Genomic DNA, 24,676 nt, shown 5'->3' on the forward strand with positions numbered 1-24,676 from the left:
CAAAGATGTTAAAGCAATTAAGAAGAACATTTTTATGCTACTAAATGGTAAAAAAAAAATCACAGTTATCAAAGATGTAGAAAGACAGGCCCTCTCATAGAAAGCTGGCTGGAGTGCAGAGTAACACAACTTTCAGGAGGGCAATATGACAACACACCATAAAAAAGTCTTTTTTTTTAATGTGCATAACTTCTGATCTAGCGATTCCATATCCTTAGGAAAATATTAAAGATGTTTGCAAACATTTAACCAACAAGATAAAATCATGTCTATGTTTTTATGATAAGAGTGAGGCATGGTATAAGTAGCCAGTGATAGAAATTGGTTATAGAACATTCTAGAATCTCAATGCAATGGTACATCAATAAGTCATTAAAATGAAGCTGTAAAAAGAATGTTTAATGACATGGAAAATGTGCATATGATTAAGTGGAAAAAGCATAAATGAGCTGAAATGAATGAGGCACAGAGAATGATATCAGACACATAGTAGGTGCTGGCTGCTTTATTTAGAATCATTCCAATTTTGATAGGAACGCCAGTATATAAATACAGAAATAAAACTCCGTGTATGTCAAAATACCTAGTCAGTTTAGAAATATAGAAGACATTATCTTCTTTTGTTGTCTGTATTTTCTCAAGTTCCCACAGGCAATATGTATTGTTTTTTTAGAGGTAGAAAGGGAAGGTTTTCAAAAGCGATGCTGTGGGTAAACAGCCAATAACATATTTACATATGTAAATAACCATAAACATTACATTACCCATATACGTAGCTAAACATTCTGTACACATAGAGTTAAAGCCAAAGCACAGAAAATAAAATGTTGACAAACCTCAGTGATCATTTCTGGGTCTTATGATAACGTGTGCATTTTGGGAGTGTGTGTGTGTGTGTGTGTTTCTCCATTTCCAAAATATGTCATGCAAATGTTTTTCATTTATAATAAAGAAAAAGTTATTTTAAACAATAATCCCTGGGATACCACAGGACCTCCTGGAATTTAAGCAATGCTCAATTTTGCAACCCATGGTAGGGACAACGCCTCTGTCATCCTGGACCCCTTGTACTCAGTTCCCATGGAGTTACCAAGTCCCGTTGATTGCTTAGAATATGTTTTGCATTTCTCCTTTCTTTGTTTCTACTGCCATCACTCTAATTTCATTGCTCAATCGCGATTTCATAAGGCCATTTCCCTGCTCGGAGATGTCCGTCAACTCCCCTCAACTCCTTGACCTGGTGATGAAGGCCTCCCCATGTTATATACCCTCCATATGAATCACAGTGAAACTTGTCCCCCTACTATTGTTCCAAAAGTACTGCATATTATTCCACCTTTGTTTGTGCTCAGATCACCACATACCCAAGAGTTTTTGTCCTTTCCTCTGGGTTTCCTTTGAGACAGAGCTGAAAATCCACCCTATTTGTGATTCCTGCCCCCACCGCCTCAGAGGAAATACATTTCTACTTTCCAGCCCATTTGTGTTACTCAGAGAACAAGAATAACACAAATAATCTTTTTTTTTAACCTTCTCATTAGATTGATTATATTTCTTTATATCCCTTCCATAGCTCAGAAACCTAGTAAATAGTAGAAAATGAAGGTTTGGGCGTAAACAAAAGACTTTCCAAGACAGGACACTGGTACATTTCTAACAACACAATCCTTTATTTGGTGAATATATTAGCACTCAGTTTAAATTGCTGCCACAGGGCTTTGGTTCCACTTTTCCAGTTCCTGGTGGGGTCCCTAACAGAAGCCCACCAGCCGGAGGGTGTTGGGGAAGGTCTTGCGCATGCTCATGCATTTTTCCTGGTCAATGTACAGGGAATTGGCTTTGACAGCCAGGTCATGCTCCAGTGTAGCTTTGGTGTGGACCAGCGACTGCAGGGTGTCCTCCGCTTCCCTCAGGCGCTGCTGCAAGGTCTGGATGGTGTCATCCACCTCATACACTTCATTAACAAGACTGTGTAAGGAAAGAAGCACCCGATTAGCTTAGCAGAAGTCACATCCCTAAGGCTGGTTATGTGCTGAATTAAGGGCCTGCATGGTTACTGAATTCCTATTAGAAGGTGGCTGCTGGGCTGAGTGCACATGCATCATCCCAAAGTCAGAACAAATGTGCAGAGGAAGCAGTACTTGGGCTTCCTTGTAGGTCTGGTATCAGGCCAGGGCCACATCCCTTAACAATGCCCAGGATCCAAAAGGCAAACTAAGCATATTTTAGGGATACCATCAAATTTTTGTACACACACACACACACATTAAATTATTACATAATTTAATAGAAGAGGGAAAACATAAACATGTGACACTTTTTTAAATAGTAAAGATGTGAAAAATCAAAACTTAGCTGGACTTTCTTACGTTACTATTTTATCATGGCAATTCTTTTCATTGTTAGGAGGAAGGGGGATACCCAACTTTACTCAATGGCTAGAATTCAGCACAATTTGTCAACATATCCTGGTGGTGGCCGTGGTAGAGGTTAGTTAATGAGGCATTCCTGAAATTATAATGCCCGTGCCCCCCAGCAACATCCCAAGGCAATGCCTCAAGTTCCCAGACTAAATATATTTGTAATTGTTGAAAACGTAATAGGACAAGATAATGTTTAAAATCAGCTATATAAGTGGTGAAACAGGTTGTAGCTCTAATTACCTTGTGATGATAAAAAATGACACATTCTTCATTAAGACAAAAAGAAAAAAATCATTTCATAGAAAAACCTATCACATCTCCTCAAATTATATTAGTCAATATTGTTTTAATATTTATTTCTCTGATTATTAGAGAAACTTCCCTGAGTGTCTACTGGCCTTGTTGCTTGCATTTCTTCTGTGAACTACTTCTCTCTTTTGCTCCTTTCTACTGAGGTATAACTATTTATCTTACTCATTTGCAAAGAGCTCTTTCCATATTAGGCATATTGATCTTTTTTTGTCTGCTTTGCTCCTGACAAATGTTTTCCCTGATTTCTTTTTTTTCTTTTTAATTTTGGTTATGATGTGTTTTCTATACATAAGATTTCAAATTTTTACAGTAAGCCAAATCTTTTTCTTTATGATTTCTTCCATTGTGTTTATATTTAGAAAGTCTTTCTCTCTCTTTTTGGGGGGCAATTAAACAGAGGCTCCTTTACCCACTGATTTGGCCAATTATATTGAAGAGAGATGACTATGTGGCCACTTAAGAGAAAAGATAGGGAACAGTTTATAAAAAGACAATAATAATAATAGTAACACATTTATTAACTACTTTATTATATATGGTATATAACATATATGTATTATATATACACACTCTACATGTAGTATTTATATATATAAATATATATGCATTGTATATACTATCCTAAGGACTTTCCACAATCAAAAAATTTATTATTAATTTCATAACAACACCATGAAGTAGATACTATGATTATCCCCATTTTACAGATGACAAAACTGAGGTATAAGGAATTTAGGTTACTCTCCTTAGAGTTTTGCATGGAGTGACCTATTGGCTGCCTTTAATTACCATGCTGCTCCCTGCCTGATCCTGGTCAGTTGAAAACACAACTCCAAATTTAACAAATTGTAAGTAGTGCTTGAATATTAAAGTTTTCTTTATTTGGGAATTCATTTATCTGCAGACTGGAGGTGCACCGAGTTAATTAAAATATACAGTAATACAGGGGTCCTGCCTGCCTCATTTAGTAAAACATGTGACTCTCAATCTCAGGGTCATGAGTTCAAGCCCCACTTTAGGTGTGGAGCCTCCTTAAAAAAATAAAAATAGAAAAATAAAATAAAACATCCACTAATGTAAAGAGAATGGTGATGATAACCACAGACCACATAAAGATGTGTGTGTCCCTAGGGATAGAAAGGAATTTCACCATCATAGAAAAATATCCAGGCCATGTTAAAATCATTATACCAAGGCAACAGTCTAGCTTCACAGAACTCTGCAACTGGAAAATAAATGTGAGAGGTCACCAAGCCCAGCTTCCTTGTTTCACAGACAAGGAGACTGAGCCAGGAGACTGATGAACTGCCTTCTCCACAGGCACGCGGCTCACATGTGTTTATAAGCTTCACACAGTTATCCAGGAAACTAAGAAGGAAATAGGGAGTCTCACTGGCCATAATAAGGAACTGGGTCCCATTTCCTGCCCCTACCATCTCAGCTCCCTGCAAGGGGCAGAAGCAGAGACCAGGGAAGTGGCTTCAGGATCCAGGACCCTTTTGGGCAAGACCATTTCTATTTGTAATCCCCACAGTGTAGGGTTACTGGGTAAACACACAGGATGCCTCAGATAAATCTGAATTTCAAAGAAATGTGCATTTTTTTTTAGTGTAGGTATTTTTTTAATTGTGACCAAAGACACACAACATAGAATTTACCGTCTTAACCACTTTTAGGCGAATGGTTTAGTGGTGTTACCTGCATTCACACTGTTGTGCAACCATGACCACCGTCTATTCACAAAACTCTTTATCTTGCAAAACTGAAACTCGGTCCTCATTGAACATTAACTCTCCATCCCCCTGGGGCCCTGGTAATCACCATTCTACTTTCCGTCTCCCTGAATATTACTGCTCTATGATCCTCATACAGGTGGAATCACGCAGTGCTTGTCCTTGTGTGACTGGCTTATTATTTCACTCAGTGTAATATCCTGAAGGTTCATCCATGTGGTAGCAGGTGTCAGAATTCCCTTCCTTTTTAAGGCTGAATAATATTCAGTCTATGTATTTTCATTTGGCACAAGGCTTTTTTTAGTAGAAGTATTTTATGCAGTATTTGGGATATATTTATACTAGAAATTATTCATTGTTTACTGAAACTCAAATTTTACTGGCCATCCTGTGTTTTGATTTGCAAAATTGGGCAACACTACCACAAGGGCCAGTGTCATACCAGCACAAAGTAGGCTCTCAAAGAATATTAAGATGGCACCAAAGCAATAACTTTTCTACCCAAAACTCTCATGCTCTCTTCTTTGGCACATTTTTAAGGAGGGGCACCAAATCAGAAGCCACTGTGTAGACAGAATGGCGGGAAGACAAGAGGGCAGGAAGGGGGGGGTGGTTCTCATTTTGTACCCCGTAGAGATCTGTATTCATTGAATTCATTTTAACATCAGAATGCATCTTGATCTTACTTGTGAAATTAAACAAGAAAACTTTCAGAGAAAAATATGGTAAAAAGTTTGACTTAAAAGAATAAAGGAATAATCTCTTTGCAGTATTATCTTATGTTGCGTAGTAGTATGAGGAAACAGCATTCACACCTAACAATAACCTATATGCTGTAGCCACATGACGGGAGGAATGCAAGCAATACTTTGAGAAAAAAGAATTTGTACTTGTCACGGGGGAAGAAACTCACAATATGATGTTCGTTGAAAAAATCAAGATAGGGGCACCTGGGTGGTTCAGTGAGTTAAGCGTCTGTCTTCAGCTCAGGTCATGATTTCAGGGTCCTGGGATTGAGGCCTGCATCAGACTCCACACTCAGGGAGGAATCTGCTTGTCCCTCTTCCCCTCCCTTCTCCTCCCCTGCTCATGCTCACGTGCATGCACTCTCTTTCTCAAACAAATAAATAAATAAATAAATAAGATTAGAAAGAAAGAAAGAAAGAAAGAAAGAAAGAAAGAAAGAAAGAAAGAAGATAGAAAATCCCATAGGAAAAAAAGAAAGAAAGAAAGAAAGAAAATCCCATAGGCAGCTTGATCACAATTTTGTCAACATACCTGGTGGAAATACAACAAAATGCTAACTCTGGTTTTCCCTCAATGGCAACAAAGAATTGAAGATGGGTTTTATTTTTTACTTCCTTTTTCTGATTTTTCCCCCCATCATGAGCGATAGATACTACTTTTAAAGCCAGAAGGAACACGGTTAAATATTTTATAAAATGGAAACACAATTTTGAGGGACTTAAACTCTTTTTGGCTTTTAGAGACCAACACAACAGGGCGACGGGGCCAACTTATCTTGCTGGGACAGCACGACAATCAGATTATGATGGTCTAGAAATGCCCAGGAACTGCTCTCCCATGCCCACCTCTGGGCACACCCTCCTTCAAGGATGTGCCAGCTGCTGGCTGACCCTGGCTGAGGGAGGGAGTGGAGTATATGTGTCACCAGCACCCCAGGCCATCTGAGGTCCCATCTCAGGCCAAGGGGACATGGTCTTTGCAGATGCTAACCAAAGCATCTTGATCACCCACCACACCCACTGTGCCCTTCCTTCTCTGCTCTGCAGGCAAGTCCTTGAATATGCTTGCTCTGTCTCGGACCTCAGCAACTTCACCCTTCCCGTCTCCACTGCCCAAAATACCCTTTTTTGTTTTTAAAAATTTTATTTATTTGAGAGAGAGAGAGAGAGAGAGTATGAGAGAGAGGAGCAGAGGGAGAAGTAGATCTCCTGCTGAGCTGGGAGCCCAATGCAAGGCTCAACTCCATCTGAGATCATCACATGAGCCAAAGCATCTGCTTAGCCAACTGAGCCACCAGGCATCTCAGCCCAGAACATTCTTACCCTACTTTTCATCCCACTAATTAATGCCATCCTCAAAGCCCAAATGTGAAGACACTCTTCAAGAACTCCCTCCCTCACCCCTAGGACTATTTTGCTACCTAATGGCATGTGTTCCAAGAGCACCAACTCTTCTGCAGCCCTCCTGGCACTTGGCTGGGCCTGTTTGTTACATCTTCCCTGCAGGCCATCAACGCAACAAAAGCAACAGCTCCCTGAGCCCACCTTCCTCGTGGGTGCATCTGCAGCCCCTTCTGCAGTCCACAGGCATCCCAAAAATACTTGTGGGATGAAGACCACTTCCCAGCCCCAGGTGAGAGAGGTCACAGAAGGAGATGGGGAGCTGCCTGGAAGTCCAAGTTCACAGAGTCTTCAGAGAACAAGAACCAGAGCCCACGTGACAAAGAGGAAGCACAAGCTGGAGGGGAAGCCTGGAGGGAAGCTTGGAGGGATCCACTTCCAAGACAGTCCAGGAGGAAGAAGACACCACAAAGGGTCCCCAGAAGGCTCAGAGAAGCAACAACAAGCTGTGAAAACAGATCCACACAGCGCATCTCCCTTCATCTTAGAACCTGCACTGTTTTCTCACTTTTTTTTTTTTTTTTTTTTTTTAGAAAAGGAATTGAAGATCCAAGAACGCAGGCAGCTGGTGCCTTGCCTTGCACTGCTACATGAGTACAGCTGGGAGATCCTGCACTTCCCTCCCTGTGCCCTTAGAAACACATTTTCACCCATCTTTCAAGGCCACATCTCTCCCTCTGCTTCCTTGTTCTTGGCAGATCACAGAAAGCTGTTCTGCTGAAACCATTCATTTTGGGGGGAAATTGCAGAACTGAAAAACATTTTGCATTCAAATACAAATAAAGCTACTGTCATTTTTTTTTAATGCACCAAGATTATTGAAGTAAAGCAGAGCCTGGTCTGGCCTGCCGCCACCAAAGATGCCAAAAATGTTTAGAATTACTTTTGCAAGAACCCGTTCAGAAAATGTTAAATGAAAACAAAAGTCTCAAAATGAAAACTGCAATTTTTCTCCATCCTTGTTTCCCTGAGTCCTTGGTCCTTTGGACCACGATGCTTTAAAAACAAATCTTTACAGAAACAAAAGTAGGTTTTGTCCTAAAGTCTATAAAGGAGAAATGGACATGGTATGGATTCTACAGGAAGCAAAGGGAGGGTGAATTCCATGTAGCTGTGAAGTGAAGAAAAAAAGGAAAAGTCATTCAGCTTCTGTGGAGCAACCTCCCATGCCTCATTTGTCTGAAAACTCCAATGTCAAATTAGACCACTACTCAAAATCCTTTTAAAAAGCAGCCTGGGTTTGTCTGGTGCCAGTGTGAACAATTTATGTATCCCTGTCTCTACTCCTGGTGACTCTGCAGAAACTTCCAGAGAAAGAAACTTCACTCAGCTTCCCCTAATAAGATTTGCAGAAAGCCACAATTCATGATCTAAGCCTAACTGGCCAGATGTCTGAGCTCTCACTACCATGCTCTTCAAAAGCACGGGGACACGGCAGACTGGCCACCCGGGCACCTGCCTGGCCTCCGGAGTGGAGAACAGCTTATCCTAAATCATGAACGGGCTATGTAGGAATAGGGCTTCTCTAGAACCCACTTGGGGAAACGTGTAGCCATCCTGGATGCACACCCATATGGCTACGGCCCAGACAACGGCTCCACAAGGAGAAATGCAGCTAATCCATTGGCATATATTCTAGAACATGCTTCTTAGCACCCAACACAGACAACATGCATGCTGTACAGTAGGGTGTTTTGCTGTAAGGATCTCCTCTGTGACCCTCAGTTTCATCCTCTGTGTGAGAGAGAAATAGGGATACAGTACCTGCCTTGCCAGCTCACTCTATGAGGGCAATGCCTCCATGTGGGCATTGAGGGAGTTGGATGGGATCAGGCATGCAACAGGGAGATGGATGGTAAAAGCACCATACATGTGAAAGATGGGGAAAGCAAAAGCAAATGGTTGGTTTGGTTGAAAAGAGCTCCGCAGTGAGGCAGGCAAGGGCTTAAACTGTGCCTCTACTTACCACATCACACAACCTGCTTCTGCCTCATTTTCTTTATTTGTGAAATGCAGATCATGAATGAGGGCTGAGGATGGGGCTCGCACAGAATGAGATCCATACATGGTGGCAACTACTCTACTCTTGCCATTTCAGCATCTTTCTCCTCTTCATCATTGTTGGCCTCACGACGATCTCCCTGACTTGCTTCCTAGGATCAATCCTTTGTCATGAGAAGGGAATCCCATCATGGAACCAGGTAGGGGACAACACTAGTGGCATCTCCCCACAGCACCAGAAAGGAATTTGGAGTTCAAGAGTGGCCGCTTTGGTTCCTCCAGGTGCTATAAATTTGATTTGCTTCTGTGCAGGGCATTTCGTGACCTGAGAAGAGTGATGAAGAAATCAGAAAGAAATGGCAAGCCGGCCAGTATTGGGAAGTTGGAAATGAAGCCAGAACGCTGGGGGAGAAAAGCTTTGCCCAATTCCTGACAAGACCATCCAAAAAGGAATGTTCAAAGTTAAAAATGATCATCATAGGGGATCCCTGGGTGGCTCAGCAGTTTAGCACCTGCCTTTGGCCCAGGGCATGATCCTGGAGTCCTGGGATCGAGCCCCACTTCAGGCCCCCGGCATGGAGCCTGCTTCTCTCTCTGCCTCTCTCTCTCTCTCTCAATCTTTCTCTCTATGTCTATCATAAATAAATACATTTTTAAAAAATGATCGTCATAATAAAAGGCATCTAGTGTTTGGGAGATAAATGGCGGCACCAGAGTCATGCCGCCATGTATATGGGGGAGAGGACTGTGCTTGATGAAGACAGCTGGTTTCAATTTCTACTGAGAACAGAACAAACTGAAATGAATCTGAGGTAGTCCCAGGAGACCATGAGGATGGTCTTAATGAGGAGAGAAGATATCAAATGCCAAGAGACGCCAATGAGAACAAATGGGTGAGAACAAATAGAAAGGGGTCAGTGGAACTGGTACCACAAGTCCCTTTTCTAATGAGTCCCAGGCACTGAAAACCACACAGCAAGCAACATACTCTGCTGCTTATAAGAGAGGTGTTCTGGAAACTCCTGACCCCTGGGAAGCACAGAGGAACCCAGAGGACCCATCGGCCCCACTCAATGAGGCTTAACATTTATCACTTGTTTTTTTTTTTTTTTTTTGCATACAGTGTTGATTTTATGTCCTTTTTTTTAAATTGTGGTAAAATGTACATACAAAAAATTTACCATCTCAACTATTTTTAAGTGTACAGTGCAGTGGTGTTAAGTACTTTAAAACTGGGACACCTGGGTGGCTCAGTCATTGAGTGTCTGCCTTCGGCTCAGGGTGTGATCCCAGGGTCCCGGGATCGAGTCCCACATCAGGTTCCCCACAGGGAGCCTGCTTCTCCCTCTGCCTGTGTCTCTGCCTCTGTGTGTGTGTCTCTCATGAAAAAATAAATAAAATCTTTAAAAGAAAAAGTACTTTCAAACTGTTGTGTATCCATCACCACCATCCATCTCTGGAACTTAACCATCATCCCCGACTAAAACTCCATGCCCATTATTAATAATTATTAACACTTTCAAAGAAGGCTCCTAGACAATGACTGTTAGTGTGCTCTTCTATGTGACAGCAGAAAGCGACTTTATAAAGAACATGGAGCCGCCACCATGGGGCAAGTGGGTTGCCCGGTGGGTTGCTCCAAGGTGCACCCTGGCCTTGCCCCTCCTGCCAAAGGCACACTCCCACCTCACCGTAGCTGAGCCATGTCCCGGCAGAGTTCTATGTTGGGTCTCCTCGTACGCTCGTCCAGTCTGGTCTGAGCCACCTTCAGGAAGGCAGACTTGTCTTTGATGGCCTTCTTGATGGATTCTATGGTCATTTCAGTCTGGAAAATCTCCTGCAGGGTCTGTATGAAAAGAAGCAAATGCTTGAGGCCTCTTGCATTTAAGGCTTGAGGCCTGCCTTGCCCTCTCCACTGGGCAGGTGGATTCTCTCAAGGCCTTTTTCCCTCCCTGTCCTCCAGACTCTCTGGAGAGCTGACTGTGTGTGTGTCTCTTCCCTCTCCAGGGGAAATCTGCCAGGCCGGGGGTATTTATACCACAGAAATGAGCAAATATGACAAAATGGCGCCCCCTCCCACCCACAGCCCCCAGATCACCCGTCGTTAAAAATTCACATGTGTGCATAACTCTGAAAAAAAGTGAGGCTGTGAGGTTTGAGGGGCCCTTAGGTCATCCTCACATAGCATGTCCTGCCTCTTTTTCTTCTTACCAGTGTCCACGGAGATATTTTCCTGCTGGTGGAGGATTTGCCTTGAAGCAAATCAAGTTCAAGTTCCTGGGTGTCTCACTTATAAAGAAGGAGTACTATACAGGATGCTATTCAGAATCCTGATTTTATATTATTTTTTCTTAAAGAATGCCCCCCCCCCAAACTGTATAAACCTGAGTCCTTTCTTGGTCTTCTCTCCCACCTATGCTCTGACAACTCTTCTTTCTTCTACAGCTTTGACCTTTGCATTCCCAGTTCTCCAAGTCCACTTAGCACTGCCCCCCACTTACTCAACTACCTTCCTGTGGCCTGAAGACACACCCCAATGTCCCCAAATTCTTATAAAACCTCATGTCTTTACCACCACGCTCTCACGCAGTCCCACCTGGGTATTCTCCAGCCGGTACCCTCCCACCTCCTGCTCCCAGTCCTCATGGCACACATTCCATAACAGTCTTGTTCACTCCCTCTACTGAGACCAGCAAATCTCCAGGTGGCCCCTCTACACCTGGACCCAGTGGCCCTCATGAAACTGCACTCTCAGAGTCAATAAGAATCCTCCCCGATATCTCCCTCTCATTGAAACTCTTGCCCTGCTTGTCTTCTCTGGCCAAGCACTGTCCTAATTCCCAGCCTCTCTCTCTAGCTGCTCCTCACCACTTCCAGTGCAAGGCTGTATCTTAAGCCACTTCTCTGCTCTGTCCCTTCTCCCCTCTCATGTAGTGTAACATCAGGGAGATGTTACACTTGCATAATCCAGGAGCCCTGAAATCCATCACTTCAGCTTTGACCTCCCTCCCAAGCTTTCAACAACCTGTTGAAGATCATTGCACTGTCCCTATCACCAAAGCCACCCTTGGGGGCTCCCTGTCCCCCTGAAGCTATCCCTATCTCTCACCAACAGAAATAACTCCTCCTTCTGCAGCTGTTTCATCTGCAGCTCCAAGTCCTTTTTACACCTTTCTGGTCTTTTCTACTTTCATGTCTTGTCTCAATCCAAATACAAGGTGGCAGAGCCAGTGTGTTGTTGATCAGCATATACCCCCAAAGTCCCCAGCACAGTACTTCGAATGTAGCCATTCTGGCCCAAATACTGTCCTCTTTCCCAGCCCCAGAAAGGCTCCTGTGTTGACATCCTAATCCCCAGTATCTCAGAATGTGATTGTTTTTGGAGATGGAGCCTTTGAAAGAGGTAATTGCGTTAAAATGAGGTCATTATGGTAGGCCCCGGTGCAAAATGACTGGTGTCCTTAGAAGAAGGGGAGATTAGGACACAGGCACGCATAGAGGGAAGAGCACGTGAGGACCTAGTGGGGGTTGGCCATCTGCAAATCAAAGAGAGAGACCTCAAATAAATAAATAAATAAATAAATAAATAAATAAATAAAAACAAAGAGAGAGACCTCAGAAGAGATCAACTCTGCTGACACCTGGATCTTGTACATCTAGCTTCCAGAATTGGGAGGGGGCGGGGGGAGTGACTTCTGTTGTTTAAGTCATACAGTCTGTAGTGTTTTGTTGTGACAGCCCCAGAGAACTAAAGCAGAAGTAAATAAAAATTTGTTGAACAAAGGGACTCCATCAGATGAGCCTTCCAGAGGCCTTCAGAATAGCTTCATACTGCCCAGTGAACACCTTCCCATGGATGTCTTCTACAGTGTGGCTCCAGGCTGCCTTTGCAGGCTTCTCTCCCAGGACACACACCATCCATTTACTGACCTGAACTCCACTTTTCACTGGCTACCTCCTGAGGCTTCATTCAATACATCACCCTGCCAGAATGTTCACCTCTTTCTCCAAACCCCAACAACACTTTCTACATTTGCTGTCTGACAACTGCAATTTCTAATTTTCTATTGATATTAATTGTTCGTGAGCTTTTCATAAACGTGCACATCTTGACAAATATAAGCTCCTGGGTGGCACGCCGCCTGGCCCAATAAATATCTGTCGCCCAAAGAAAACAACATGAGAAGGGAAATTGCTGTAGTCTAAGAAAACATAGTGCCCTCAGTTGGATAATACCTCCTTCCAGCACACATGGCTGACTGTGTCAGGTTCTTAAAATAAAACATGAAAACCTATAGGCAGCACAATCCACAGAAATAATAAGGGCTCCAAGACTGACGCTAAATAAAGAGCTCTTTGTTTATCTTGAAACATTCAAATTCTGCATAAATCCTTCATTTTATTGTCACTCTAAAATGCTTATGCTTGGAGCACTTTAAAAAGTTCAATATCAGAAACACTCTTGATCCACCTAATAGTTTCCTGTATTTGGTTTTGTATTCCAGAAAAAGGGCCTGAAATAATTTCACAGAAAACATTCCTCCCATATGTTCTAATAATAAATTCACTTCCTAGTTACATACAGTGATTCATTAAACTTTAATCATAATATTTTTGTTTCTATTAAATGCTAGGAACCTTTCAATGCATAGTGCATTCTTTGTATTCCAAAAACCAGGGGATTCCAATTTCATTTTGACACCTGGCTACTTGGCTAAAATAAATGGTGTGCTTTGTACTGTTTTTAATTTTTCTTAGTCTGCACGGCCAGGAGGCCATGCATCTTATGGTGTCTCTCCAGGAATGGTGAGAGATCTGTGGTCCCAGAGCCCCCTCCCCTGTTCTAGCTATCCAGGTCAGCTAACGGGTACCACCAGCGCTTGATTTACCTTCGCTAAGTGAACCTGAATCTTATTTTTAGCATCTGCAGTCTCAGCAATGCGATTGGTGAAAGATACATTCACTTTGTTGAATTGATTCCACATCTCATTGGCAGTCACAACCAAGAGGTTTTGAATGTCATCTCTTAGCTTGGCAGAGGCTGCACGTTCACTTTGGGAACGGAGAATATTGTCATCTGTAAATTTGGCCCAGGACTCAGGCACTGAGACTCTGGAAAAAAAAAAAAAAAGGTAGAACCATACAATGGTAACAATGATGAGTCAGCCTGGACAGTCTGTAGGCAATCATTCATTTTGTAAAAGGAGAAATCCCCTATCACTGAATCCTGGTTTTACTACATAAAATGTAAACATCAGAGGAAAGCTTATTTAAAATTTTTCTTAATTGTTCCTTATTTTCCTGCTTAGTTTCTGTAAATCCACAGCATACACCAAGTCCTCTGCCACTCGTCGGCCAGGGGGCGGGGAGCAGTGGGGAAGGGATGGATGAAGGATGCGAGTATGTTGGTTCACAAGAAGTGTGTCTCCCCAGTCCAATAAGCAAATGAGAAAATATCCAGTGTCAGGAGTAATCAGAGTACTAAATGAAAGCAGCAACATACTAATAACCCTTTATCAGATTAGCAAAGACTGAAGAGAATGGTAATTTTCTGGTGTGCATGTTTTTAAAAGTTTTCTCTCATATCTTGCAGGCAGGGTTGTTGAATTGGTACAATCATGTCAGAGGACAACATACACCAAGAACCTATCAAATGTAACCCAGAAATTCCATTTACAGAATTTTTTTTACTGTGATATAACTAACATATAACATTGCATTAGTTTCAGGTAGATGTACAGCATAATAATTTGATACATGTCTACGTTGCAAAATGATTCTCACAATAAATTTCCTAATCACCTATCGCCATACATGGTTACAATTATTTTTTTCTTTGAATGAAAACTTACATTCTACTCTCTTAATAACTTTCAAATATACAATACAGTATCATTAACTATAGTCATGAATCTCTATTTTACATTTCTAGACTAAAAATAATGTGCTTCGTGAATTTGTGTGACATCTTTGCCCAAGCCCCATGTTAATCTTCTTGACATTGTTCCAATGTGAGTATATGTGCTGCTAAAGCAATATAAAAATTTGTCCTAAGGAAATAATGCTCCCAAAAAACTTGAGGCCATTAATGTTCAGCAATATTTACGACTATCCTTGAAAACCTTAAAACAGTCTAAGTGTCCAAAAGTAATAGAAAAAGTTGGTAAATTACCATACTTTTAAATGAGTGATCCATATGGCATGCAGACTCATGTTGTAGCATATTTTCACAGTTTTTATAAATCAGGAAATGAAAAGTCAGACAGACTGTATAAACAGTATGTGTGTAATGCCATTCTTTAAAAATATAAATCTGTATCTATATGTGTGGAACAATATTGGAAGGACTAAGACAGCCCAGGTGGCTCAGCGGTTTAGTGCCACCTTCAGCCCAGGGTATAATCCTGGAGACCCGGGCTCGCGTCCCACGTCAGGCTCCCTGCGTGGAGCCTGCTTCTCCCTCTGCCTGTGTCTCTGCCTCTCTCTCTCTCTCTCTCTCCCTCTGTGTGTGTGTGTGTGTGTGTCTCATGAATAAATAAATAAAATCTTTAAAAATATATTGGAAAGACTAAGAGGTCACATTGGGTATGGTGGGCTTATGGGTGGCATTTCTTTGTTGGTATTATAGGAAATCACATAAGGCTAGTTGTTAGCTCAGGCCACAATGACCCAAAATAACACCCTATGTGCTCCATATCCTGACATTCCATGAAGGATGGCTAAAAACTCATGCTGGAAATAGAGAAGGCCCTTGATGGAGGGCAAGGTGCTCAGAGCATGTGGTTAGATCATAGCACATCCCCTGCCCCAGAAGGAGAAGAGGAAGATGCTTCTTGTTCACTTCAAGCCAAGTAAAAGGCATTTCAAGGGAACCACTTAGGGCATAGGGTTTGAATCTGATTCATACCTGAAGAATCTAAAAATCAAAGTTGGCACATGCTGCTTTGGGCATGACCAGCCCTACAAAAGGGAATCCATTTGGGGGTCACTTTAAAAGGGAGGGGGCATAAGCATGGGAAGGAAAACAGGGAACTCTTCAAGGTGACAAAAATATTCTTCATCTCGACCATGGTCACAGTTGCATAGGCATAGAAATTTGTCAAAACTCACCAAAATGCATTTTAGTGTAGGTGAATTTCACTTCAATCAAGTCGATCAAGTCGGGTTTTTGTTTTTGTATTGTTTTGTTTTTAAGGGAATGACTAGAGAAAGACCATGAATCCAAGACTGCATCCAGAGCCCCGGCAAAGACATCATTGGTGGAGCAAGTTTAACAAGTGGTGGTAATAAAACATGATGCTGTTTTTTAGCTTGTACCCTATGGAATCCAGGGCATCCAATACATTGGCAACAGTTTATTTTCTTTACGCTTATATGTGTTTCCTAGGTTTTTCTGCTTCAAGTAACTGTTATTTTCACAATTGGAAATACAAATAACAAATATTCTCTTTTTTGAGCTTTAGAAAAGATTTATTATTGAAGTACAGTTGACTTACAATGTCCTATTAGTTTGCGGTACAACACAGTGATTCTGCTATTCTATACGTTACTCAGTGCTCACCACAATAAGTGTAAATAACAAATATTCTTTTACAAAACAATATAGGAGGCAAGTATCAAAGCCTGACTGAGGAATACTCCTGGTTACGGAAGACTCATCCAAAGCAGGGTGTGTCTTTTACCTTCCCACATCTTCCCATGTTTTGCACTTTAACCTGTAAGCTGCATCATTTTGAAAGGAGAGGGGATGAATTAAATGACATTGAGATCTCAGAAGTGGCTTGTGCCTGACTTACGTTGCATCAACCCGCTCCACTCCGCGAAAGTAGCTCACACCATCTGACGTGTTTCGCAGATTGTGGCATTTATCGTCGATTCGGTAGGCTGCCTGTTTATCACTCAGGTCCTTCTCCAGCTCGTGCTGGGAGGCTCTGTTAGCTCTGTAACATAGGGGTGGGGAAATGGAGTTTCAGGTTTAGGTAGTCATTTGATATAAGGAAGAGTAATTGCCCTTCTGTGCTGGGACCCACCTACTCCTGTAGGTCTCTCCTCTTTCACACCATGTCCAGCTTCCCAATTAAAAGGAGACTTCCCTGGAGATGTCCATACACGTGAGTAATTAGAACCTAGCCCACACTGCCCCTCCCATGCGTGGTGGGCCTCGGGAAAGAAGAGGTGCAGATAAACAGAAGGTGGGTATCTGGAGCCCCAGGGCTGGGGTCCGTCTTCCTAACACAAACACTGATCCAGATAGGACACTGGTTTAAAGTAATATGGCCACATCTGTGCCTCTCTTTGCTTCTTCTTTTTCCTCTTCTATATCCTAATTCCTCCATTCTTTAAGGGACAATTCCCCCAAGAAGTTCTGAGACATTTATTAAATAGGGCCTCTCTCCATCTGTATGTGAACTCCATTTATGGTCACATGAGGCCTAAGAAGTTGGCCAAGTTTGCCAGGAGATAGAAATAAAGCATCAATATTGAGCCCTGGGGCAGGAGACAGAGGGCTTGAAAGGAGATCAGGAATTGGGGGGCCTCCTGGCTCATCTGCTCCAGCAGCCACCACCCTCCTGGGAAGGAAGAGGCACTGAGATGCATGGTGTTCCCTGTCCTGCCAGAGAGGAGACCTGACAACTCACTACCAAAGAGACAGGCCCATGGCACGGGCATGGGTGACAGGTGAGCCACATCTTTATTAAGGCAGCAGTTCATTCAACAAATTACTGAGTGTCTACTACCTGTCAGGCACTGTTCTCCAAGCCTGAATGCATCAATGGACAGAGCAAACAGCTCTTCTCCAAAGAAGCTTACACTTTACAGAGAGGAGATAGGCAATATCCCTCATGAATAAGCAAATCGTACAGCCTGTTAGCTTATCAACGCAGAAAACAAAGCAGAAAAAAAGGAAGCAAGAGTGCGAGTGATTTAAATAAGACGGTCAGGGTAGGACTCCTTAAGGAGGCAATGCTTGAGCAAAGACTTACAGGGGGAAGAAGCAGATCATGCAGAGCTGTGTTGGAGGACATTGGAAGGAGTCAAGTTTTCCTCCAAGTGAAGTGAGGGACTGCTGATTTACAATTTTAAAGGATTGTTTGGTGCAGGGGGCAGGGAGAACCCTTAGCAGATAGGTACAGTGAGCCAGGTGAGAAATAGTAGCAGTTTGGACCAAGGGGTAGCAGTGAAGGAGGTGACAAGTGTTCGGATTCTCAGTATATTTTAAAGAGAAAGCCAAGAGACTCAGCTAGGAGATTAAACATCAGTGGAGGGAAAAGAGGTAGAAGCTGAGTAATTGGAATAGCAGAATTCCATCGACAGAGGTGGGAAAGTTTTTTGGGGAGAAGACAAAAGTTCAGCCAATACACTGAGCTTGAGCATCCATTAAACATCCCAGTGCAATACCAAGGAGGCTGTTGGAATTTGAAAGAGAAGTCTGGGCTGGAAATAAAAATTGGGGGATCATTAGCATATAGAAAGTATTTGAAAAAGCAGGATGAATGGATGATCTCCATTGTTTTGGTATTCCTGGCCACTCAAAATGCTCCTGGCATACAGAAGCCATGTGGTAAAGCCTACGCTGAATTTGAATAGATTAATTCCAGCTGCAGCTTCCCCATAGCCCATACTTTTAGGGAAGTCACTTGATCTATGAGAGTTCATTTGTGTGTGTGTGTGTGTATGTATGTGTGTGTGTGTGTGTAAAATGGAAATGAAGGTAGCAACATGCCAGTAGCCCGCATTTTGTGAATCCTAAAACAATTTTGTGGATTCTAAAGCACATACAACAGATAAAGACACCTCCCTTTGCTATTGTTTGGTCTCCCATCTCAGGTTATTGTTCAAACTCTAGGATTAAAGGCCTTTCCCATTTGTGGTTCTGGGACCAAGATGCCCCATAGCCTTCCTCTCTTGGGCTGACATAACCTTGACCTCCTCTGACTTAACATCAGAACCTTCTTAGGAAGGTGTTTTAGGCAGCACCCCATTGTTCTGTCTTATAGCCCAAGATGGGAAAAAATCTTGGCTGCCATGTTGGTGACTAATGACATTCCATTTCCAACTGAGATCCAAACTGAGGTCTTCATTGTGGGTTCCAAAGCAAATAGAGTTGAAAAGCCCTCTTCCTATCACCTTCAATGGACCAAAACCAATGACCATATTAAGGATTTCATAAATTCTGAAGAAACCATCCCAGGAAATGAGGTAGACATTTTATTCATTGTATATTAAGGTTTTTAAAGGATCACAACAAAGGTTCCACACAGTGCATACATGGAGACAGAACTTCCCGCAAAGACTTCAAACAGGGTCAGGAATGAGGTGATTTGGTAGCAGAGACTGATAGGAAGATGTGGATGTTTCACAGTGGAACAATCTGGATGAGAAGAGTGAAGAATGTGGAGGAGGAGCTGCAGATTTTAGGTTATAAAAGAAAATAGGATTGGGACCTGGACCCTCCAAAGAAAACAGAACAGACGCCATTCTGTGAACCATGCTAAACTGTAGTTCTCCAATTTCTAGGCAGCAGAAGCCATAAAGGAGTATCAGATCTGCACTGCCTTGTATTTGAAGCTCTGGTAAACTCTAGAGTTAACCAAACCATGCATAGTCAGTCATCCTTAGCTAATCTTCTACCTATCCTCAACATTTCTGGCTAAAGAGCCCTCCTAGTCACAGCAAGAGAGAGATCCCAGACATCTAAACCTCTCCGACTTGCAGAGCTTGGTGGGCAAATAAAACAAGCAATACTGATACCTCTAAAATATGTATTCCTTCTGGGGTATCACAAATTATCCTTGACAATATCTGTATAAACAGAAGCATCCTTTCCTTTGGGTGACATATTTGATGCTGCTTTCCATGGCCATAACCAGGTGAACATTCATCTTTCTAGTCACGTTAGGAAAGAGGCTCAACCAATGTGTTTTCTAAGCTGAGAGCTGTTATCATTGCATAAGATCTTCCTTTGATTATTATTCCCTCCTCCTCCATTGCAATCCCCACCACAAATATCAAGTACCTACTATCTACTATTGCCAAGGAAAGAGGGCTATGTATCCTGGTAGTGAGTAGGATGGGTGAACGATTACAAAGTTGCAGTGGTGTGACCAGAGCACCAGGGAGCAGGGACCAGGGTAATCAGAGAAGGCTGAGTCTTTAAGGAGTTCTGGAAAGAATCATAAAAGTGAGCCACAGTTCATTACTTTTCCAGCTATTGGGATGAAAATTCACAAGTTAACCTCTCCTCAAAGAATGAAAGTCTTTTGAGTTCAAAGAAATCTTAGCCATACTCCAAGTTAGGGCTGAAATCCTTTCTATAGCATCTCAAAATTGATTTTCTTTAAGATTTTATTTATTTGAGAAAGAGAGCACATGCAAGAAGGGAGAAGGAGTAAAGGGGGATGGAGTCTCAAGTAGATCCGTCCTGAGCATGGAGCCTGACTTGGGGCTTGATTTCACAACCCTGACATTATGACCTGAGCTGAAACCAAGAGCCTGCACAACCAACTGAGACACCCAGGCGCCGCTCAAAATTATTTATTTAACTACAAATTTAAAGCAAGCACTCCAAGTACTCATCTTAGCCTCCAAATAAAAATGTATATGTGTGTGAGTATGTATGTGTATCCATATATAAGAAATCCTTACATAAGAAGCTAGGATAAATTTGAATGGGAGGCACAAAAGCACGGTTTCAAGACAGATTTTCAATTGTATATAGAGTTAAAGGTCTTACGCAAGTTGAGCAATGGCCTTATCCAAATGCAGCTTCATCCTTTCTTGACAACACAGAATGATATCAACTTCCTACTTGATTGAAAAAAAAAACACACACACATTAATGTTTTCATCATCAGGTATAACATCCAAAGTCAAAAATGTAACAAAACATTGACAAAGGAAAACTTCATTCCTGGAAAAAAATGTCAAGTTAAACAAGAAAACAGGGGCACTTCAGTGGCACAATCTGTTAAGCACCATGATCTCAGGGCCCTGGGATTGAGCCTCGAGCCTCAAATAGGGCTCCCTGCTCAGCGGAGAGCCTTCTTCTTCCTCTCCCTCTCCCACTGCTCATGCTCTCTCTCTTTCAAATAAATAAAATCTTTTTAAAAATAAAATAAAATAAAAACAAGAAGACAATCTTTACATCCACTTATTTATCTCTATGCCCTCATGATACTGCAATCTAAACATCAGACTGAGGTTCACCCCTTTATAGGGCTATAAGAAAATTATTTTATGGAACAATTTGGGACAGGAATAAAAACTGTAGGATTTGCCTTTATTTTTCTCTCTGGCCCTTAAGTAAAACAATAAGTAAATAAATTCTGATGATGTGCAAGGTTGAATTTAATGCATGCTTCTTTTATAATAATTACTCTTCCATGACAAAGTAAACTGGTGAGCCAAAGGGGCAGCTAAAAAGGGACTTTCTTCTGGCAGTGTATGTAACCTCCGACAGATCCAGCTCTTTAGTCCAAGTGGAAACTTGATTTCCACACTGGAAGGCCCACCCTCCCCGCCCATGCCCTGTTACTCAGCCACTACACTCATACAAACACCTTTATACACCCCTCTACTTGACCACACACCCAGCATTCTAATGCCGCTAGGAATATAGACATTACTACATAGCATGTGTTGTATCCGAGACGTCTTAAGTAAACATTTTTTGCTTCCTTCTGAAATTCAAATTCACATTAGAAAATCGAGAAACTCCAAATAGTACCAAGAAGACATTTAGATAAGTGCACATGGTCACTGTTACCACTTTTTCAAGCACAGAGTGATCACACCATGTGTATTGTTTTGCAGCCTGCCTTTTCATTTTTTTTTTATATTTTAAGATTTTATTTATTTATTGAGACAGAGAGAGTATGAGTGGTGGGGAGAGGCAGAAAGAGAGGGAGAAAGAGAATCTGAAGCAGATTCCCTGCTAAATGCCACCCTGACACAGGGCTCAATCTCATGACCCTGAGATTATGACCTGAGATGAGATCAGGAGTCAGACGCTTAACTGACTGAGCCGCCCAGGTGGCCCCCACCTTTCCATTTTAAATCTGAACATTTTCCCATGACATTAAACTATACCATGATGAACGACTTCAGTAAATTGTAAGGGGTATACCTTTTTTTCAAGATTTTGGCAAATACAGCCAATTGCCCTTCAGAGAAGTTGTACCCACTCACAATAATAAATGAGAGTACACTTCCTCACTTTACCTATTAAATGGTCACTATCAAATCCTCTTCATTTTTGCTAGGGTGATAGGACCCCTCCCACAAACAACAAACCTCATGAAATTTGCAGGTTAATATTTTAACTATGTATTTGCTCATCATTTAGCTTTCTTCTGTTGTGAACTACAGTTCACTCTCCTTCTCCACTTTTTCTGTTGTTTTTCCTTATTAATTTATAAGGATTCTTATATTTAAAATTCATTCCTTTCCCATCATAGATGTTATAAATATATATGTAAATATATATAATATGAAAATATATCTATATTTTTAACCTGCTTGTGCCTTGCCTTTATATTCTGCATAGTGACTTTGATATGCAGACGTTTGTGATTCCTATGAGGTCAAATGTATTAGATATCCCTTTTGGTCTCTGTCTTTGTTAATTTGATTATAAAGTGCTTCTCCATTCCAGTACCATTCCAATATCAATTATTACTCAACTATATAGTCTTCTTATTCTCTTATTGCTTCACATAAAAATATGCCTAGAGTTCATTTCACTGATAACCCTACCGACTAATTCTTTGATCTGAATTAGTGGAATAAATGAAAAGCTACATTCCCACCACATGTTGTCATCAAGGCTCGCCCTGTTCTTACAGGCAGCAAAGGTTTCTCACACATTCTCACAGTGAGTTGTGCATCAGTCTTTGCTTTTAATGTTGTTCAATCTTCATTTTTTTTCTATGGTGGTGTGTGTGTGTGTGTGTGTGTGTATGTGCATGTGTGTGTGTGTAGTTATTTTACTAAACTATTTGTCAAAGGATGCATGGGCTATTGCTTAGAAAATACTATTTAACACCCAAAATCCTAGTGAGCTTTTATACTATGTATACACAATGCACATAGTGGGAATTTCTGGGACTTTTAATGGGGGGAAATGCATTTAATGAAACTCGCTATAAAAAATATTCTTCAACAATAATTTCTATATTTGAATTTAAATAATGCCATATGGTGAATGTCAGATGGTTGAGGGCAGATGGGTTCATGGAAATAGGGAATGCCTACAACCAAAGACCTTTGGAACTGTCTCCAGTGTTAATTTATCTATTAATCTATACTCAAAGGTTCATTTGGCTTTAAAAAGTTCAAGGAGTTGGGGTCCTTGGGTGGCTCAGTGGTTGAGTGTCTGCCTTCAGCTCAGGTTGTGATCCCAAGATCCTGGGATCAAGTCCCACAACAGGCTCCCTGCAGGGAGAAGCCCACAGGAAGCCTGCTTCTCCCTCTACCTGTGTCTCTGTTTCCCATGAATAAAAAAAAAAGTTCAAGTTGTTAACCTGGTCTGGGAGGACCAAAAAGACAGTACCCTAATCAGTCCCCCAAGAGAAGCCATTCTGTAAGAATTTGGTGAATATCACTGATTGAATGTAAAAGTTGGCAGAATTCATGAGAAAATATTTCAATATGGCCACCTTCTTTAAAAGCAGGGCTTTTAAAAAATAAAAAAATAAAAGCAGGGCTTTTAAGGCAACTTCTTTTCTTTCTTTCTTTCTTTCTTTTTTGTTATTCCAAAAAATTAGACCAGTGTTGGTAAAAAGAAAAGATATGCTAATATCACTACTTTGAGTAAGCAAAGTATACACTCATTACTTGAAATTATTGGCAATGACCAAGGCACCCGTCAATTGACGAACCATTACTTTCATTGCAGATTTAGTTATTTTGAGACAAAGTAACCTCTGCTACTGGCCTAAGAAAATATGAAACCTCTAAAGCAGTAGTGGTTGTTTGAAAAATAGATTTATCAAGATATAATTCATGTACATTAAAAATCTTCTATTTGACTGCAATGATTTTTAGTATATTCAGTTATGTAACCATCATAGAACCAATTGTAGAACATTCTCATCACCCTCCAAAGAAAAAACACACTTCTTCACTGTTACCCCAGTTTCCAATCCCCTGAGCCAGTTTCTCCTAGGCTATCATTAATTTATTCTCAGTCTCTGTAGATTTCCCTAATTTGGACATTTCATAGAAACGGAATCCTGCAATATGTGGTCTTTTGTGACTGACTTCTTCACTTAGCATAAATTTTCAAGGATCATCCATGTAGCAGAATGTTTTGGCACTTTTTAGGGCTGAATCACATTCTATTGCATGACTACACCTCATTTTAGAGACCACTCATCAGCTGACAGACATTTGTGTTGTTTCTAAATGGCTGTTATGAATAAATAACGCTGCTATGAGCATTCATGTACAAGTTCTTGTGTGGGCATGTACTTTTTTTCCTCTTGGGCAGATACATAGGAGTAGACCTACTGAATCATGTGGCACCTCTGGGTTTAACTATTTTCCAGAGGAGGTGTATCATTTTACAGCCCCATTAGCACATTCTCACTATCACTTGTTATTATCTGTGTTTAAGTATAGCCATCCTAAAGGGTGTGAAGTGGAATTTCATTGTTGTTTAATTTGCCTTTCCCTGATGAACTATTGATGACCAATCTTTACTGTCCTTTACTGTCCTTATTGTCCATGTGTATATTCACTTTGGAGAACTCCCTATTCAGATCCTTTGACTATTTTGAGTTGGGTTATTTGGTGGGGGGGGGGTTTGTTTTTGTTTTTGGGTTTGTTTGTTGTTTTTTTTTTTTAGCTTTAGTTTTAAGAGTTCTTTACATACTATAAATACAAGTCCCTTATCAGATATATGATTTCAGAAGATTTTCTTCCTTTCTATGCATTGTCTTTTCACTTTGTTGATGATGTTCTTTGATGCATTAAAGTTTGTCATTTTAAAGATCAATTTCTCTTTTTTCTTACGTTGTGTGTGCTTTGTGCTTTTGGTATCTGTTTTAAGAAATGATTG

General features: G+C 41.3%; 1 protein-coding gene and 1 non-coding gene across 2 annotated transcripts in view; both read right to left on the reverse strand.

Moving 5' to 3' along the window:
• Positions 1-1,650: 1,650 nt before the first annotated feature.
• Positions 1,651-24,676, reverse strand: part of TEKT3 (tektin 3) — a 39,931-nt gene continuing 16,905 nt past the window's right edge. The window contains exons 4-8 of the mRNA XM_026005200.2: positions 20,351-20,421; positions 16,413-16,556; positions 13,506-13,728; positions 10,308-10,462; positions 1,651-1,968 (exon numbers count right to left, since the gene is read on the reverse strand). Of these exons, the coding sequence (XP_025860985.2) occupies positions 1,752-1,968; positions 10,308-10,462; positions 13,506-13,728; positions 16,413-16,556; positions 20,351-20,421 (810 nt within the window). The 3' untranslated portion in view covers positions 1,651-1,751. The remainder of the gene's footprint in view (positions 1,969-10,307; positions 10,463-13,505; positions 13,729-16,412; positions 16,557-20,350; positions 20,422-24,676) is intronic.
• Positions 14,550-14,652, reverse strand: LOC112925025 (U6 spliceosomal RNA). The gene has a single exon (XR_003236001.2). It is a non-coding gene; the product is annotated as a U6 spliceosomal RNA (small nuclear RNA).

Source organism: Vulpes vulpes, chromosome 12 (genome assembly GCF_048418805.1).
Source record: "Vulpes vulpes isolate BD-2025 chromosome 12, VulVul3, whole genome shotgun sequence".
NCBI lineage: Eukaryota > Metazoa > Chordata > Mammalia > Carnivora > Canidae > Vulpes > Vulpes vulpes.